Raw genomic sequence first — 18858 nt, forward strand, 5'->3', positions numbered from 1 at the left:
AAGGCCGGGGGTGGGGCGGCATGCCAGCGACCAGTGCGGCTCAGCAGGCGAAGAGCTGCTTATGAGACGAGAGTGATTCGAATGACGCTATTTTTTTTGTTATTCTCGTTTTCGTAGAGTGGTTCCTGAGAAAGCGTGCCATCATTTTCAGCAAGCTAACCAAGCCAGAAGCTGAGAGCATAGCACAGCCTGTGCTGATGACAGATTAGAACGAATTTCCTCTTGGAGTCTCCCCTGTGGCTTAGCTGTCAAACCAGTGGTTCATCTCACCCAGGAGAACGTGAGTTTCTTTCTTTCTTTCTTTCTTTTTTTTTAAGATTTATTTATTTATATATTTTTAGAGAGGGAAGGGAGGGAGAAAGAGAGAGAGACATCAATGTGCAGTTGCTGGGGGTCATGGCCTGCAACCCAGGCATGTGCCCTGGCTGGGAATCGAACCTGTGATGCTTTGGTTCGCAGCCCGAGCTCAATCCACTGAGCTACGCCAGCCAGGGCTAGTTATTTGCTTTCTTAACGTTCTGACGTTCACACGAGTCATCTCGCGTTTGCTGAGAACAGACAGAGGTGGATGGGTGAAAGACGGCGGACACGGGTGATTTGAAGACATAACCTAGGACAATAAGATAACAAACCGCCACGAGCAGGGGCGGAATCCGAGGCAGTCATACAAGCCAGGGAGCTGGTCTTCTCCTCTCTGGGAGGGATGGAACGGTGCTTGGTTCCGTCGGAGAAGAACGCAGATGGTCCGCCCGTTCAGATCTAGAGCGCGTGGCTGCCAGCCTGGCGGGGGCTCCCGCTGGGCGTCACTGTGGACTCAGAGGAGGGCAGAGCTGGAAGGAGCTAGTGAGAGAGGTGGCTGCATGTCCTTCTAGAAAGGAACGGCAAGGGGGGGGCTGGCCCTGAGACCACGACCAGCGTCTGTTCCCTGCGGTTCTGATCGTAGAGCGTGGAGTGAACCACCCCGACACTCACCCTTGCTTAACCGTTGGACCACGGCATCCGGTCTGTGTGCAGGGGGACCCCAGGGTCGCTGAAACGCCAGCTGCGAAACACAGGTCTCTTCCTGCATCCCAGCCTCCCGGGATCCAGCTCCCACGCCCCCCCACCCTGGGTCTGAGGTGTAACCATTCGATTTTGCTCCTTCCAGATGGCTTCTGCGAGGATGAGGTGGATGTACATGTCCCTCGTGGCCCTGGGAGCCCTCTGCTTGTACTTCAGCATGTGCGACATGCCGGTCTTCGGGGGCGAGCTGTTCGTTTTCAAGCGAGACAGCGGGAAGTTCCTGCAGCTCCCGGACGCCGACTGCCAGCAGGACCCCCCGTTCCTCGTGCTGCTGGTGACCTCGTCGCCCGAGCAGGAGTTCGCGCGCCTGGCCATCCGGAGCACGTGGGGGAGGGAGACAGAGGTGCGGGGCAGGCGGGTGAAAACGCTCTTCCTCCTGGGGACCAGTGCCAGGAAGCACGTGGCGGAGGCGGTGGCCCAGGAGAGCAGGCAGCATCGCGACGTCATCCAGAAAGACTTCGTGGACGTGTACTTCAACCTGACCCTGAAGACCATGATGGGCATCGAGTGGGTGCACCGCTTCTGCCCGCAGGCGGCGTTCGTGATGAAGACGGACTCGGACATGTTCATCAACGTGCACTACCTGACCGAGCTGCTGCTGAGGAGGAACAGGACCAGCCGCTTCTTCACCGGCTACCTGAAGATGCGCGAGTACCCGATCCGGCAGCGGCGCAGCAAGTGGTTCGTCAGCAGGTACGAGTACCCGTGGGACCGGTACCCGCCCTTCTGCTCCGGCACGGCCTACGTGTTCTCCGGCGACGTGGCCAGCCGGGTGTACAACGTCTCGGAGAGCATCCCTTTCCTGAAGCTGGAAGACGTCTTCGTGGGGCTGTGCCTCAAGAAGCTGGACATCGGCCTGGAGGAGCTGCACTCACAGCAGACCTTCTTCCCCGGTGGCCTGAGCTTTTCCACGTGCCGCTTCCGGAAGATCGTGGCCTGCCACTTCGTCGGGCCCCAGAAGATGCTGCTCTACTGGCGCGCCCTGGAGACCTCCCGCGGGGAGGAGTGTCCGGCTGAGTGAGGGGGCCCGGTGGCGGCGGCGCGTCTGCACGCGCCTCTGACAGTCCGTGGGGGTGGTTCTCGAGAAATCTTGGGATGGCGTTGCTGCAGATTGTCAGGGAACAGGAAGGGAGGGGAGGAAGGAGGGGGAGGGGAGGCAGGGCGGGGAGGGGGACGTCGTGCAGTGTTCCAAATCTAGACTAGGACGAAAGCTCGGATGAAACCACAGATCAGTTTGGACTTAGTACCCCAGGCAGCAACAGGCTCCACCTCTTGAGCAGCCCCACCATCGCGCCAGGTGTGGGACACACACCCGCGCTTTCTCATTTCGGGGGCCAGCGTCCATGTGGGGTGGGGGTGTCATCATTCCCATTGGACACGGGAGGCGGCAGCAGCTTTGGGAGGTACAGGAACTTGTCCCCAGGTTCCCGGCCGACAAACGTCAGAGCAGGGAGGGACATCGAGGGCTGTTAGGCCCCGGAGGGTGCCCTGGAGAGAGAGAGTGGCTGTGAGGAGGCTCCAAGCGCAGCCTTGCTGCTGGTGCCACTCAGGCCACGAGGGGCGTCCCTGCCCCTCAGCTCCCAGTGCCGTGCTCTTCCGTGCTGCTGAGACTGGGGTGAGCGCACGGGCGCCCAGCTGCCTTCTTTCCTGCCATGGATGTTGGGGGGTGGGCATGGAGTCCCTGGTCGCAGGGTGCTCAGCTCCTCCCAGGAGATAGCCTAGCATGGCTGCAGCTCGGTCCCCAACAAACCCGTTTTTATACATTTTGCTCAGAAATCACTGCACAGCCTGGCCCCTTCCTTGTGTGGACTTGTTGGCACACTGCTGACCTCCCCAGGAGCACGGCGTCTCCTCCGAGCCTCCTCCGGCCTCCCATCTGTCTGCTCCAGATGCCCTGGGCTGTGCGTTAGGTCTCCGAGTTCACAGCGGAGGGCAGTGAGGCGCAAGGCCTGGTCGGGGAGGTATTCTGGGAGCTCTTCTGGGACTTCAGGTGGATGTAGGTGAAGACGCTGTCCAGGTCCCCCTGGACACTGGTCGCCGCACGGAGCCATGTTCCAGTGAGCGGTCTTCACCTGTGTCTGTTGTTCCAGCCTGACCCCAGTGTCATCTTTGCATTTCTCATGTGGCCAAGACACAGCTGAGTTCTGTGGTGTAGAGTTCAGCCTTCCATGTCCTCCCAGGCGACGTGTGAGCCGGTTGTGCAGGGTTGTGAGAAAACAGGGTACTTCTTCCCAAGGGCCTTGGCCCATCCGGCCACCGTCACGTGACGTGCAGGTCACCTGGCTGCTGCTCGTAGGGATGGATGGTTCTTAGTGTTTACTTTATTGGACTTGACTTTGTGAGCACTCGCGGCAAAGGCCTCACGTGGCTGTGTAACAGAGACGTGTTGGACCGAGCTCTGACCTGCACTCAGGAAGGGATACTCGCTGCACACTGGCCACGGCCGCGCTGAAGTGCAGTGTGGGGTCTGGTGTCCTAAATTGCACAGTGTGTGTGTGTGTGTGTGCGCGTGTGTGTGTGTGTTTGGATGGAGCCGCTGCTTTTCAGACGTGTTTCCTTCCCCCGGCGGCTCTGAAATGTGCTGGGTCACGTTCAGAGGAGCCTCCTCTTCAGGTGGGAAAAGCGGGCACTCTGCGTGTCTTGTGAAGCCAGGGCCACATCCCTCAGTCCCGTAGGATGGGCCGCCTCTGACCCCATAGGGAACGGCGTTGGTTGGCAGTAAGGCTGGGTCTGTGCTTAGGTGTCCACCTGTCTGGTGTGTGTGTCTGAGCGGCCCAGGCCAGTCAAGCCAGCCCTTCTGCGCTGATGGCTCGGGATCCGGCCTTCTCAGCGTCAGCCGTGACCCAAGCATGTGCAGGGGCTGCCTCCTCACGTGCTCACACGGCGCTGCTGGGAGGGCACCCCCAGGGTCCCTGCTTTGCCGGCGTGGAGGCTGAGGCACAGAGAGGGAGGGTGACTGGCTGGCTGGAGGTTGTGTAGCTGAAAGTAGCGGAAATAGCACGTGAACCCAAGCCACTGGGGGCACCGTGTGTCGGTGACACGCAGGCCCGTGGCCCTAGGCCGTCAGTGTGCAGGAGGACTTGGGAGCTCCCTCCCTGCTCAGGCCCCGCCTCCCGGTGTTTCCTCAGTCTCCCACCACTACTGGCACCCCCTCATGAGTGTCTGAATCCCCGGACCCTGCCGTCCACGGGGCTCCCCAGGCACCAGCCCCTCCACCTCCGGGTTGGATCTCCAGCTCTTCTCACCAACTCCAGCTCTTCTCTCCAGCCAGACTCCTGCCCGGGCTCCATGCCCGCCCTCACTGTCCATTTCTCCCTCGGGGCTGGTCACCCCAAAGGCCTGCAAATGGGCTGTCGTTTCCCACCCGAAAAACCACAGCAGCCTTCCCTCGACACCCCCTTCCCCGTTTCTGTTCCCTTCGCACTTTGTGGCCCCAGGGGAGGGACATATGTTTGTCTTCCGAAATCCCTCTCCTATTCTTTCTGAAACCCTCTCTAATCAGACTCGGGTGACGCCCCCCCCCCCCCCCGACTCCATCAGATGGTACTCATCCAGGTCGCCGATGACCCGAGTGGCTGGGTCCACGGTCCGTTCTCAGTCCTCATCTTGCCGACCACACCCTCGCCTGGCCTTGCTGTTCCCGGCCCAGCCCCCCTCCCTGGCTGCCAGGGCACCCGGTGCTCTGGGTTCTCCTCCTCTTCGCCAGGCACGCCTCTTCCCTCGCCTTTGCCTGTCGTGTCTTCGCTTTGACTTCCAGCGCGGGCGTGCCGGGGCCCGCCTTGGTCCCCCTTTCTTCCTGGGCTCTGCTCTGCGCCCTGGTGGGCTCCTCGGGCCTCGGGGTTGTAGATGCTCATCATTGTGGATGACCCTGTGTTTGTCTTCGGCCCAGAACTCTCTGGCGCTCGCCATCTTGCACATGGCACTGCGACCTTGACACTGCATAGTGAGACCATCCAAAGCGAACTTCCGATGGCCCTTCCCCCACGGGCGTGCAGCCTGAGATGGTTTCAGTAGCCGCCCTACCCCGGCTCCGAGACGAGCGAGCCCCAGAAGGGGGGACGCCGGGTCACGCTGGCTGCTGCCTGGAGACGTGTGCTCCTGAGATTGCTGAGGCCTTGTGCTTATCACTTGTCAGGAGAGGGGCCGCCCCAGAATCCCAGCGGGTTCTAGTCCCGCCTCCACCACTGACGTGCTGGGTGACCACCCACCAGTCTTTCCCGCTTTCCGGCTTTGCGTTTCCCTGCAGGCCTGGCTCACTGTCAAACGAATATTTCTACCCACCACGCCATCACGGCGGGTCCTCTGTCGCCCTCCCACACAGGGGGCGGTGTCCGGCCCGAGTCAGGGTGTGTGAGCACGTGCTCAAGGACTTCAGGGGCCCAGCTGACAGGTTGTCAGAGTAGTCACCCTCAGATCTAAGTGGAAGAATCACATCCGTAGCCAAGTGTATTTTTGGCGTCACCCTGTTTTGCATTGTCCGCCTGTTGCACTACCTCCCTTCTTGGGTTTAAGACACGGGTGCCTCGGGCGTTCCGAGTTTCCGCGGCCGGTGTGCCGTTCACGCAGCCTGGTGCAGAGGTCCCACCACGCACACGCTCCTGGGACGTGGGTGCGGGGCCCGAGGTCTCCAGGCTCCGGCCCCTCAGTCTGCAGACGGAGAGATGGACCCAAGGAGTGACAACCCCTTAGGTAAAACCAGATCCGGCCGAACTGGGCTTAGTTTGCACCCGGTCAAACAGGAAAGCGAGAAAAATTTCCAGCACGACTGGAAGTCACTTAATGCCAATCCAGGAGACTTGGTGGTCAGCTGTCAAATAGAAGTAAATTTATATGTAACTGAAGGACACTTGAAAATGTCGTCTTCCTGCAATGTAGAGGGATCTCCTAGACCCTTCTGTCATAACTTGGGGAGTGGGCGTATGATTTATTTATGATTTATTAATAATGACAGACGTATTTAATAAAAATTAAATTACTTAAATAACGATGCACTTGCGTGGGTTAGTTCTTAGAGGTGATAAACGTGCTCCTCCTGAAAACTCTGCAATGTCTGGACAATCTTTCTTTTTTTTTTTAATTTTTACATGATGATTTATATTTATTTTGTGTTTGGGAAAATATTTTTAAAATTCGATTTGATTTTATAAGTTTAGCAAAATATGTTAAATAGCCTGGGAGTACTTTGTAAGAGATGGAGATTTGTTGTTTCACTTGCACTTTGAAGCAGAGAAGGGAGGCCCCCCCCCTCAGTGGGGGGGGTGCCCTTGGAGGCATCGGGGGCGGGGGCAGGCATGCGGGGATGGCCGCGCGGGAGGGCTGCGGTCTGCCCTCGGGGCGTTCCTTCCGCCCGGGCATTCTCCAGCAGGCATCCCCCTCACTGCCTTTCTCTCAGGAACATGTGTATTTGAGAAAAGCTGTTGTTTAAGCTCAGGAAACCAAGCCTTGGGGAAGGCTGTGATTGCACCTTTTGAGGCTTCCTGGTAACTTATCTCTGAGGCGTGGACTGGATCCTTGATCTTTCAGTGAAAATAAAAGGACTGAAACCGACGTGCTTGCTGTGACTGGAGCATGTATTTGCCACCGTTCTCGCGATGCTGCGGGCCTGGGAAGGACCACTCACCTTCGCTCCTCGTGGGAACAGAACAAGTTGTAGGGACGGGCTGGGGGTGCAGGGTGCGTGTCGGGGGGCGTGGATGCCTGGGGCGGGCGGAGGAGGATGGATGCCCTGCTCTTCCCTGCCCTGCGGCCGGGCCTTGCCCTCCAGCGTGGGGCTGTCCGTGGCCCCTGGAAGGCCCGTTCTGCCCCACCCCGGTACTTTCCCCTTCCCCTCACAGGCGTCCCTCCCACCACTCTCTCTGCCCATTCCAGTCGAGAACATTCTAGAACATTCTCACCGCACACAAATATGCTCTCACGTCCCAGTCAGAGACAACTTTCTAGATGCTCCCTCCTGTACCAGTACCACCCTGATGCGGACTCCCGCCCGAGGGGTCCGTGTGCTGTGGCTGCGACAAACAAATTCACTCGGACTACGGAAGTCCCGTGGAGAAAAAGGGACGGCATGGCCGCCCTCTGAGTGAGAGAGAGGGACCCCACCCCCGCCCGGACAGGCTTTTATTGATTTCTGGGTACATGACATTGGGGATTGTCCTCATTTACTATGCACAGGTTCGCTGTAGGTGATTACCTTTTATGGATAACAAAGGAAAGAAGGTTGCTAATTGCTTCAAAGAAAAGGATGTTGCAGATGTGAAGGGAAAAGTGGTTGAACTGGTCACACTCCATCCTTGGGAGGTTTGGCACAGACTTTAGGAAGTTGCTTTAAAGATATGCAGTAAACATTTGGTGCCTCAATTCAGGGTGAGTGAGTTTCAGCAACAAGCAAGACTCACAGCAGACCAGGTACCACGCAGGCCTGACTCCCCACGGAGAACCGATCCGTGGGCTCGGTTCCTGCGTGCTGACTCGCTTCCCCCTGGTTTTCCGAGTTGGGGTGGGCTACATTCGCCGTGCCACATGGATAGGTTCCCTCTACCATCCCTCCTTCTCCTTTTTTCACCCCCTGATGCTAATAAAACTTGTCCAAAGAGCAGCCATCCTGCCAGCAGACATCCGCCAGGCCCGCTTTCTCCTCACCTCACACCTGTGTGGGCAACCGTGCAGGTGGAGGCACCTGTGCTCCCCATCTGGCTGGTAAGCGGATCTTGCTGGAGGCCTCGGCGCCACCTGACACCCCTGAGCCCAGCCTCCTGCTCAGGTCTCCCCTGGCTTCTGGGACACCCCGTCTTGCTGTATTTCCTCTCCCCTCCCCTCCTGGTTTCCTTGGCTGGTTCCTCCCCTCTGAACCCTGCCAGCCAGCGTTCTGGAACACTCCAGGGCTGAGGGCTCAGACCTCCTCTTTTCCTCTCTGTTGGCACTCGCTCGAAGTCGAATGACCGGTTTCCATGCCCACCCATGAGCTCCCCTGGTGCAACACAATGCTGCAGACTGGGGACTTAACAGCAATGTATCTGTGCACAGTTCCGGAAGCTGGAAGCCCAAGGTCAAGGTGGCCATGAGGTTGGTCCCTTGCAGACGGCCGTCCTGTGCCTTCACGAGGTCATGCCTCTGTGTGTGTGTCCGTGTCCTAACCTCTTACAAGGACACCGGTAAGGTTGGATTAGGGCCCACCCACCTGGCCTCGTTTGGCCTTCAAGGCCGTATCTCTGAACACAGTCACAGTCTGATGCTTCGCATGTGCGTTTTTGCAGAGACGCAGTTTGGCTTGCAGCGGGCCCCTCCTCCGCCCTGTTAGTCTCCCCTCGTTCCTTGACTCCGTCTTCCTTTATGTCACTCATCCCTGCTGTTTATACCTCTGCCGTCTCTCCTGCGAACACTTGCCTTTGAAGCAGCGCCTCTCACCCAGTGACCTATTTTTCTGAACAAACAAATAAGCTTATGATTTGTGAGAGCTGAGCCAGGATGCACTTGATTTTATGAGCTGGAGAAGAGGGGGCCTGTGGCTCCAATGGCCAGGACCAGAGAATAGTTGGGGGCTGCCGGGTGGGGTCTTCGATTGGGAGAGGGCGATGGAACAGGGGCAGTGACACCCCCTCTTCCTGCAGCACACGTCCCAGGGTGAGTGTGGGGTCCCCAGTGCCAAACGTGGTGGTCCCCTGGGTGCCACGGCATGCACTTAGCAACTGGGCGTCATCTCTCTGCCTGAGTGTGAGGAGACACGGCTGTCTCAGGGACAAATGGAAGCTGTTCATTCCTCTTCCGTGAGACTGGATGGGCATCTTGTGGGAACGTGGGCTATCTTAGTTGGACTCCTGAAATTTGGGGGGGCTCACGGAGGGTCACACAATTTTTAGTTATTTTTTTAAATGTTATTTTCCTTGTATTTATCCCTGTTCCCATACACCTCCTTCTACCTCTACCCGTCTCTCTCTTCCCCCCCTTACCACACTGTTGCCCATGTCCATGATTTCTTTTTCTTTTTCTTTTTATTGCTTGATTCCTCCATTAGTTTTTGTGACAAGGCCGCTAAAAATATCATCTCTTTCCTTACCATTTTGCATCGATCCATTCTGGATGCCTGGCGTATGTGGCAATCTCTGTTCAGATATTTCAGCTTCATGAAGATGTAAAGTAAATCTTCCCATAAATAACAATGTAAAAAATATTGCCCGAGTGAGGATTTTTTTTTAAACATTTAAAAAATATTTTACTTATTTATTTTTAGAGAGGGAAGGGAGGGAGAAAGAGAGAGAGAGAAACATCAATGTGCGGTTGCTGGGGGTCATGGCCTACAACCCAGGCATGTACCCTGACTGGGAATCGAACCTGCGACACTTTGGTTGGCAGCCCGCACTCAATCCACTGAGCTACGCCAGCCAGGGCCCAGGATGTTTTTAATGATAAGTGAAAGAAACTTTTTCCGAAGAGCTTTAATCCAAGGGGCAATTTTCTGGCCCACCTGGCCGCTGGGTTCTTGAGGGCCCCCCAGAATCGAAGCGGGGAGCTGGTCTGTAAGTGGAGAGGACCCCAGGACTCCCTGGCAGGCAGTCTTTCCCCTGCTTCCATTTGCATATAACCGTGTTATGCCCCACGGTGTCAGGTCTTCTGCTAGTGGCAGAGGCCCTGGGCTCTGTAGTGACAGCCTGCAGAGGGGGAGAGACTCTTGACCAGCTCACGGGGGTCAGTCCCTGCCCAGCCCTCTGACCGGTTGGCCTGTGTCCCGGCCCGTGCCTCAGGTTGGTCGTGCTGCTGACAGGGGAGCTGCGGCTGGCCACACCTGAGCCGTGGCCTGTTCCTGTGGCTCTGTAGCCTTGAGGGGTTGTAGACAGTGGCTGATACAGTGTCATCCGAACCACATGGGTCAGCAAGGGGGGTGACGTTGTCGTATGCGGAGAATGCTGCCCAGACCACCTAACAGGAGTCCGCCAAGAGAGCGCTGGGCGGAGCTCTGGAAGCAGAAGGAACACAGCCGTACTGGTGAGGTGAGCAGAGGGGCTCGGTGTGCATGTCTTGGGGGGAGGAGCCCCTCCACGCGTGCCCTGGGACAGCAGTGTTCAAACGTCGCCATCTCATGGCACACATATACTAACGACTAAACTTCTGCGGCACACCGGAAAAACACATTTTTTGGCAATCTGACAAAAAATAGATATGATGTTGATTCATTCACACCAGATGGCCATTGTTGTCATTTTTAAAAAAATTTTTTAAAGATTTTACTTATTTATTTTTAGAGAGGGAGGGGAGGGAGAAAGAGAGAGAGAGAGAAACATCAATGTGCAGTTGCTGGGGGCCATGGCCTGCAACCCAGGCATGTGCCCTGACTGGGAACCGAACCTGTGATGCTTTGGTTGGCAGTCCGAGCTCAATCCACTGAGCTACGCCAGACAGGGCTATTGTTGTCATTTTTTAATTTGACAATCTAAGGGAAAAGAGTTCAGTGCCCTTGACTCAAGGGTCAGGTGTCGCGACCTTAAGACACTACTTAATCAGAATGCTGTCCACTTGTTCTACCCGTGAGTCCACTCATCCTGAGAAGCCTAAATGGCCAGCTAACAACAAGCATTGAGTAATTGATTTGTGTATATTATCTCATTTAGTTCCCATTGAGTAACTACTGAATTATTCCCACTTTACTGATGCAACACATTAGACGATTGAGAAGCTAAAGGACACATGAACTGTGACGTCACCACACCAGCTCCCTTCACTTTGGCTGGGTGATTCTTCTCTCACCAGCGCCACTGCCGTGGAGCCTAGAATTCAAGTGTACGCCCGAGGCACACATCTTGGAGGAGGCATGACGAAATTATATGCTTAAGTTTTCAGTAGTTAAATCTATTTATTTATTTTTATTTATTTATTTTTAGACAGGGAAGGGAGGGAGAAAGAGAGAGAGAGAGAGAAACATCACTGTGCAGTTGCTGGGGGCCGTGGCCTGCAACCCAGGCATGTGCCCTGACTGGGAACCGAACCTGCGATGCTTTGGTTCGCAGCCCGCGCTCAATCCACTGAGCTACACCAGCCAGGGCAGTGAAATCTTTTCCCATTACCATGTATTTGGCCCCCTTTACTCCCTGCTCCCTACTACAGGTGGTGGGCACACGATGTAATACATAGCTCATGTATCCATATGACCCTCTCAAAGTCTATACAACCCTATTGATCAATGTCCCCCCCATAAATTTAATAAAAATATTTCCAAGGGCGTACTGACCGACAATTGCTACACATTCATCCATCAGATTTTTGTCGAATGCTTGTTGGATGCCAGAGCTCCTGTCCGCATGGAACTTACTCTCTGTTACAGCAGATGGTCTGCAGACAGGCCTCCACAGAGCAGCGGGAAAGGGCCTTGATGGGTTTCATGCCGGGTGCAGTGGGTGCACACCTACTGTGTTCCTGCGGCCAGGAAAGCGCCGTGGAAGTCGGGCAACCTAACCCAACTCCTGCGTGAGACGGAGCCCCGTGGGAGGAGCCAGCAGGGAGAGACAGGAGTGTGTGCAAAGGCCGGATGTGAGCAGGAGCACTGTGAATTGAAGGAGAAAATAGTGTTCGGTCCAGCAGCAGCAGAGCCCCGTGGGGCAAGACTTACTGTGGACAGAATGTCTGTGTCCCTCCCAAATTCCTGTGTCGAAGCCTCATCCTCAATGGGATGGAATTGGGAGGCGGGGCCTCTGGGAGGTGATGAGGTCATGAGGGTGGAGCCCTCATGGATGGGATTAGTGTCCTTATAAGAAGAGACCAGAGCAAGGCAGTCTCTCCTCCACGTGCGGACTCGGACTCGGCCAGGAGGCTGAGGAGGAGGTGGCGTGGGAAGGCCAGGAGGAGGGGTCTCACTGGGAGCTGAGGCAGCTGGCATCTCAGTCTGGGACTTTCATCCTCCAGTGCTGGGAGACGTGAGTTCCTGCGCTTCCCACCACCCAGTCTGCTGTATTAGGTGTGGTGCCCGGGCTGACCAAGACAGGACTGGACCGCTCAGAGCCGCGCGAAGAGTGACTTGACCAGGTGTGGTAGGCCAGCGTTCTCCCACCCAGGTCCCCCGGAGGGGGGGGGGCTGTGACAGCATGTCACAGCCGTGATGACGCATGCGGCACGGCAAAGGGGTTTGTCAACGTAATTGCGGCTACTAATCGGTTGTCTTTGCGTTAACGAGAAGGGAGGTCATCAGGGTGAGCCCAGTTGGATCACATGAGCCTTGTACGAGCAGGGAGAGTGTTTCCGGCTGGTGGGAGAAGGACAAGTGAGAGTGATTCCAAGACTGAAGATGCAACACACTGTCACCGGCCTAGACACGGAGGGAACGTGGGTGTCGTCAGCTGACGGGAAGCAGGGAATGGGACTTCAGCCCCACAGCTTCCAGCAACTAAATCTGCCAACAGACTGGAGGGCATTGGAGTGGATTCTTTCCCAAAGCTTCCGGACAAGGGCCCCGCCGGCGGACACCCGGTAGCGGTCCGTGTGAGGTCCCTGGCAGCACGTGCAGGCGTCTCGCCTGCAGAGCCGGGAGATGAAGAGCCCAGCAATGTGTCACATAGCAATAGGAAATTAACATTCGAGCCCATGACCATGCTGAGGTCAGTGTGACCTTGACACTAAAACATGGCAGGCACAGTAAAAGAGAGGAAAACTGTAGACCAATCTCACCTATGAAAACGGATGTAAACATCTCGAATAACCCACTGCGGAAATGAATGTCGCAGCACGTTAAAAAATACGAGAGGATTATCTAGCGTTGGAAAATGTGTTGTGTGATTGACATGAATAGGGCACAACAGGATTAAGTCTGCCTCCTGGAACACAGCGCTCTAATGCAAGAGCGACTTGCACAAGATGCCCTGTTGCGTCTCCCATAAAACCCTGGTGGGCCGATGGGCTGAAGCTGGTCCGGTGACTCGCCGGTCAGAAGCGACCTGGACTCAGTCCTGCCCTGCCTCCTTCAACGCACGGCTTCCATCCTGACACTCACGTGGCTTCTCCAGCTCCTTCCTCCGTGATCTACTCAGGCCAGCAAAAAGGCGGAAACGGTAAAATGGGGGAGTGGCCCCACGTTCTCTCTGCACCCCACCTGCTCCCTGCGCCTTGGAGGGGAAGCGTGGACATTGTGTACCCTTCTTCAGCTCACAGCTCATTAGCCAGAACGCGGCCATGTGGCCACGTCTCGATGCCAGGGATAAGGGGGCACTATTTGAGGGGCCATGTGTCCCTGAAACTTCGTCACCATGCAAGAAAAATAATGGGGGAAAACAAGCTCTCTGGCCCAAAGGAGACAGAGAAAGCATTTATGTAATAAAATAAAACCTTTTGTACCAGGGTTCTGCAGAGAAACAGACTAATATTTATACACACAAACACAGAGATTTATTCCTAGTAATCGGCTTACGTGCTTGTGGGGGCTGGTGTTGACGTCGGAAGGTTCAAACCCGTGGAGAATTATTATGAGAGTTTATTAGGGTTTATTTGAGCCCACTGACGATGCGCCAGGAAGCGAGATCTCCACATGCTCTCAAGAGTGACAGTTTTGCAGTTCTTTTTCTGTGTCTCCAACGAAGAAGGGAGCTAATGAAAGATCCCGTGAAGCTGGGAGAAAGTAAGGCAGGGCAGTCTGGGATGGACTCCGGGGTAGTTGAAGGGGGGCCTGTGCCCTCTTGGGGTGGTCGCACCTGAAGGGTTTGGTCCACGAGGTTCACTCTGTCATTTGAAAGGTGTGTTCACCTAAAGGCACGGGAACAGTGGGCGGGGCTTGCTGAAGCCAGCTGGGGGAGTTACAGGCCTGAGGCATGACTACCCACCCTGAGCAGCCCAGTTAGGAGTTTGCGGTCAGGTCACCCCGGGAGGCGACTCTTGGTCCCTGAGCTTGTGAGAGGTGTTTGCTCGCGCCGGTGAGTCTGAGAGCTGGCAGCCTGGAAGCTCCTAGGTAGGGGCTGGCGTTTCAGTCTTTGGGGAGAATTTCTCCTTCCCCGGGAAACCTCTCCTTTTGCTCTTACTGCTTTCACGCAATAGGATTGCGTGACGACACGCAATTGCGTGTTGTCATAAAATTATATTGGACGACATCCCCCCTCCGCCCCATTATGGAGAATAATCTGGTTTGTACTCAAAGTCCATTGATTGTAGATGCTAAACACAGGTATGAAATACCTCCAAGCCACACGTTGATTAGAGTGTCTGATTGGGTAACTGGGGACTCTAGTCTGGTTACCGTATTTTGCTGTGTATAATGCACACCCATGTTTTTGGCCTAAACTTTCAGGAAAAAAAAAACTCTCATGTTAACTCTTTAAAAAGATTTTATTTATTTCTTTTTAGAAAGGGGGAGGGGAGGGAAAAAGAGGGGGAGAGAAACATCGATCAGTTGCCTTTTGCATGCCCCGAACTGGGGACCTGGCCTGCAACCCAGGCATGTGCCCTGACTGGGAATTGAATGAGCGACCTTTTGATTCACAGGTGGGCACTCGATCCACTGAGCCACACCAGCCAGAGCTCGTTTTAATTTTTTAAATTCAATTATTTGTTTATTTATACTTAGATACTTGTTTTTTGTATTATAAAGGAATTTTAGCGTTTATTTTGGAACATACTATGGCACAAGAAATTTCACGTAACGAATAACTACAAAACACAGGAACAGATGAAAGGTACAAGACATTGCATGTACTGGTAACAAATTAGTGCTACCCATGTATAGTGCGCATCCTTATTTTTCCCTCAAAAACTTGGGCAAAAAGTGTGCATTATCATGGCAAAATGCAATACGTTGACACATCAAAGTAACAATCATACCCCTCATGCCAAAAAACAGCAGCAAGACAGCAAGCAAGTTAGGATCTGAAAGATACTTCCTCAACCTGATAAAGGTAACCGTGTGTAGTGCATATTGGTTCTCTTCTACCCCTCCATACTTACGGATATTTTTAGGCCGCTCAACATCCACGCCTTCTTCCCACATTTAGAAAATCGACCTTCCTGTGTGTCTCAGTGAGCGTCTAATCCTGTCCCCCACCCCAGAAGTCCAAAAGGCGTATCCCATCCCGAACCAGCCCCCCCAAACGCTCCGTGGTCCCATGCTGGGCCACTGGGTGCACTTGACCTGGGACCTTGATCAAGAATGGGTCTGACAGAGCAGCAGGTGTTGTTTGGGGCTGTGTCTGGAGGCAGGTGCAGAAGCATCTGGACAGTAAGTGCACTTACCAGGCTTGAAGCGCTCCCCGGGCCCTGGGTTCCCACATGGCCGCCTTGGTTCACGTCCATTCTCGGAGCCTGCCGTTTCAGCCTTGGCACAGGTCCTGTATAGAAACCCAATGACCTTGTTGTTGTTGTTGCCTTCCCTGTGAGAAGTTTAGCTCGAGCCAGTTTCTGTTGTTTGTAACCATAAACCCTAATGGCTATCTACAGAAAGCTTACGGCAGCAAACTTGACAGTGAAATGTGAGAGGCACTCACTACCTCTCAAAGCAATTTTCTGAGTCGGAGGTGATGTTACTCTCCAGGGGACATTTGGCAATGCCTGGAGGGATTTTTTATTGTCAAGGCCTGCGTGGGTGGGCGCTTTGCTCTGACACCCGGCACCCGGTGGGTGGAGGCCAGAGATGCCGCCAAACCTCCCACATACTCTCAGTAACACTGCGACTTAGCAACACGAGACCGGGAGGCTTGTTGTCACTGTTTCTATTCAGCAGCACCGTGGAGGGCCCAGAAAGCACGCACAATACAACGAGTAGAAGAGATATGGTGAGCAGCTCGTCGAGGTTGCAGGATGTAAGGTCAGCGCATGTAAGTCAGGGCCGTGCCAGCAACAGCCACGTGAGAGGTAATACCTTCTGAGTGTGTTTGGCAGCTTCTTGTGAGTCTCTGACAATTTCGAAATAAGAGTTTTAAAAAGATAATTACTTAAAATTTTCTTTAGCAACAGAAACAACTATAAGCTATTTAAGAACAATTTAACAATAATATTTAAGAACATCTTAACGGAAGAAAAATGAGAGTTAGACATGAGGCGGACCCCTAAAAGCCTGAAATTTATTTATAAAAAACTGTGTGTTTATTCTTACATGTTTAAACTTCAGTCACCTTCAAAGTGCTCTCCATTTGATGTAATACGCCTGTGGCGATGTTTTTTCCACTGTTCAGAACAGTGTTTGAGTTCGTCAATGTTGATGCGTTTTACTGCTTCTGCCATTTTTTGTTTCACCCCTTCCACAGTAGCAAAACTTTTCCCTTGGAAGCATTTTCTTTTCATCTGGGGAAACAAAACAAAAACGTTGTTCTGGGTGAGAATAGGGAGGGTGGGGCACGAGGGTCATGCTGTTTTTGGTCAAAAACTGCTGAACACTCACTGTGGTGGGGGCAGATGCATTCGTAAATCACCCATCATGAAATAGGCAAATGCGTTGGAAGAATCCTCAAAAAAAAAAATTCACTGAAGCCGAACGCAGCCTCTCACAACAATTCCAGCTGGTATACTGATACAGATGGGTTCCTAGAACACTCCCCTACCGGGGGAAGCCTGGACTACAAGGGGCCCACCCTCCAGAAGATAATTATGGGATATTTTGGGCCCCCCCTCAAAAAAGGAGAGACCTGCTAGTTTTGAAAAGACCTAATGATGTAAGACATCACTTCTCCTAAAATTCTACATTCAATGTAATTCCAGTAGAAATCCCAATAAAGATTTTCATAGAACTTGAAAAACTGGTCTTAAAAATAATATAGGTGGGTAAAGGGCCAAGAATGCCAAGGAAAATTTTGAAAAATGGAAGTGACCTCTGGAGAGAGAGGAGGGGATATGAGATACAAAGGGTGGGGGAAGAAAGACAGGCAAAGGCTCTTTGGTAAAAAGTCTAAAAAAAACATGTAAACTGTGGGTAGCATGTACATGGGTGTTTGTTAATGTGTTTTTTTTTTTTTTTTTTTTAAGAGAGAGGGCAAGGGAGGGAGAAAGAGGGAGAGAAACATTGATGTGAGAGAGAAACCTTGATCTGTTACCTTTTGCATGCACCCCAACTGGGACTGAACCCACAACCCAGGCGTGTGCCCTGACCAAGAACTGGACCAGCGATCCTTCGCTCTGCAGGATGTTGCCCAACCAGCTGGGCCACCAGGTCAGGGCATCTGTTTTAGGTTTGAAAAAGCCATAAACAAACAAAATCTTGCTCTGGCGTTTCTCTACAGGCTGGGTTAGAGGCAGGTACAACTGGAAGTAAGGGGATCCATGGCGTTAAATCTGCACAAGAGGGAATGGCCAAGGCCATGGGGAGAATCGCATGGGGATACTCAGGGAGTGAGATGTACGGAACTGGTGATTCACTAGATACGGGGAATGAGAGGAGGAGGAGAACAGGATGACACCAAGGGTTCGGGGTTTGGTAACTTGGTAGGCAGCAGTGCCGTCTTCTGGGCAGAAAACAGAAGGGGGCTGAGGTACGGGAGGGGAGAGAGTGCAGGTTTGGATGAAGAATTGGAGGGGCCCCCATGAGGGGGTGTCTGGGAGGCAGCTGGACACACAGGTCTGGGAGCCCCGGAGGGGCACCTGAGCTGGGGACCGAACCCTGGGAATCGAGATCATACTCGAAGCAGTAAGAATGCGTAAGAGGAACCATCACAAGGTGAAATTTGGTTTGCCTAATTTAGTGTCTTATTTTCAAAGCAAAACTATAACATGGTGAGTTAGAGAGAAGCTTACTGCGGGGGCGGGTGGGGGGAGACAAGACAAAAACCTCAAACCCAATCAATTGAAAATAGCACTTGGCCGTTATGGAATGAAACACTTTCACACACAGTCTCATTTGACTTCACAACAACCCTAGACTGGGGGGGGGCCTGGGCAGAACAAGTGTATCTTTTCCCCTTTGCAGTTGAAATGAAATGAAACTCAGCAGGCTCATGACTTGCTGTAAGTTTCTTTTAGTCCGTTGGCAGGATGGGTAAGGGTTGGCAGGATGGGTAGCGGGCTGCACTTGGTTTATTCCACTGCCCAGGCTGCTTTTGAGAGCAGCAGACAGAAGCTGAATTGTGTTCAGCATACGCTTTCATTAAGCCAAAAACAAGTGTACATCCCCCCATTTCAGCCAACACTAACTATATGGGGTGTACAATTAAAGGTATCTTTTCATGATCCATTGCTTTGGGATTTCTTTACTGATGCCCTCCCTTTGAGCTCCCACATCCACCTATGGTCTCCAGCTGTGAGCTCCCAGTGGCCTTTGCATTTCCCCATTGAGAGAGGAACAGAGGCCCTGGCTGGCGTCGCTCAGTGAATTGAGCGCAGGCTGCAAACCAAAGCACTGCAGGTTCTATTCCTAGTCCGGGCACATGCCTAGGTTGCAAGCCATGACCCCCAGCAACCGCACATTAATCTTTCTCTCTCTCTTTCTCCCTCCCTTCCCTCTCTAAAACTAAATAAAATCTTTAAAAAATGCAATGGCAAAACAAAATGATTTTTTTTTAAAAAAAGAGAGGAACAGAGTCACCAAATTCTGTGTAAGATTCCTCTTTCTGGAACAGCGGGAGATGGGATTCTCCCCAGCTGCTGGGTTGAGGTCATGTGACCAGTTCTCACCAATAGGCTGTAGGCAGAAATGTCAGGGGTGGCCTCCGGGTTGCAACAGAGAACAGCTGTGAAGTCTGCAGGCTTTTTCTTTGCCGTTGGTAGTGCATGTCGAGGCCACTTGTTGAAATGGCAGCACTCCAGGTTAGAACTGGCTTAGGTCTCAGTGAACCACGGAAGCAACATTTGGTATCAGTAGCAGAGGGCACATTTGAGGGAGCTAATGACGAGGCTGTGTGTGTTTCCTCCATA

At 53.5% G+C, this 18858-nt stretch overlaps 1 protein-coding gene and 1 long non-coding RNA gene across 3 annotated transcripts in view; one reads left to right on the forward strand and one right to left on the reverse strand.

The window, feature by feature from the left end:
• Positions 1–3406, forward strand: part of B3GALT5 (beta-1,3-galactosyltransferase 5) — a 33892-nt gene extending 30486 nt beyond the window's left edge. For both annotated transcript variants that reach the window (XM_036017444.1, XM_028505238.2), the window contains 2 exons: positions 120–280; positions 1148–3406. In XM_036017444.1, the coding sequence (XP_035873337.1) occupies positions 1148–2083 (936 nt within the window). In that variant the 5' untranslated portion in view covers positions 120–280 and the 3' untranslated portion in view covers positions 2084–3406. The remainder of the gene's footprint in view (positions 1–119; positions 281–1147) is intronic.
• An 810-nt stretch (positions 3407–4216) lies between these two features.
• Positions 4217–9489, reverse strand: LOC118498767. The gene is made up of 4 exons (XR_004901224.1): positions 9477–9489; positions 7980–7982; positions 6949–6951; positions 4217–5869 (listed from the first exon to the last, which is right to left on the reverse strand). It is a non-coding gene; the product is annotated as an uncharacterized LOC118498767 (long non-coding RNA).
• Positions 9490–18858: the final 9369 nt, after the last annotated feature.

Source organism: Phyllostomus discolor, chromosome 2 (genome assembly GCF_004126475.2).
Source record: "Phyllostomus discolor isolate MPI-MPIP mPhyDis1 chromosome 2, mPhyDis1.pri.v3, whole genome shotgun sequence".
NCBI classification, from domain to species: Eukaryota; Metazoa; Chordata; class Mammalia; order Chiroptera; family Phyllostomidae; genus Phyllostomus; species Phyllostomus discolor.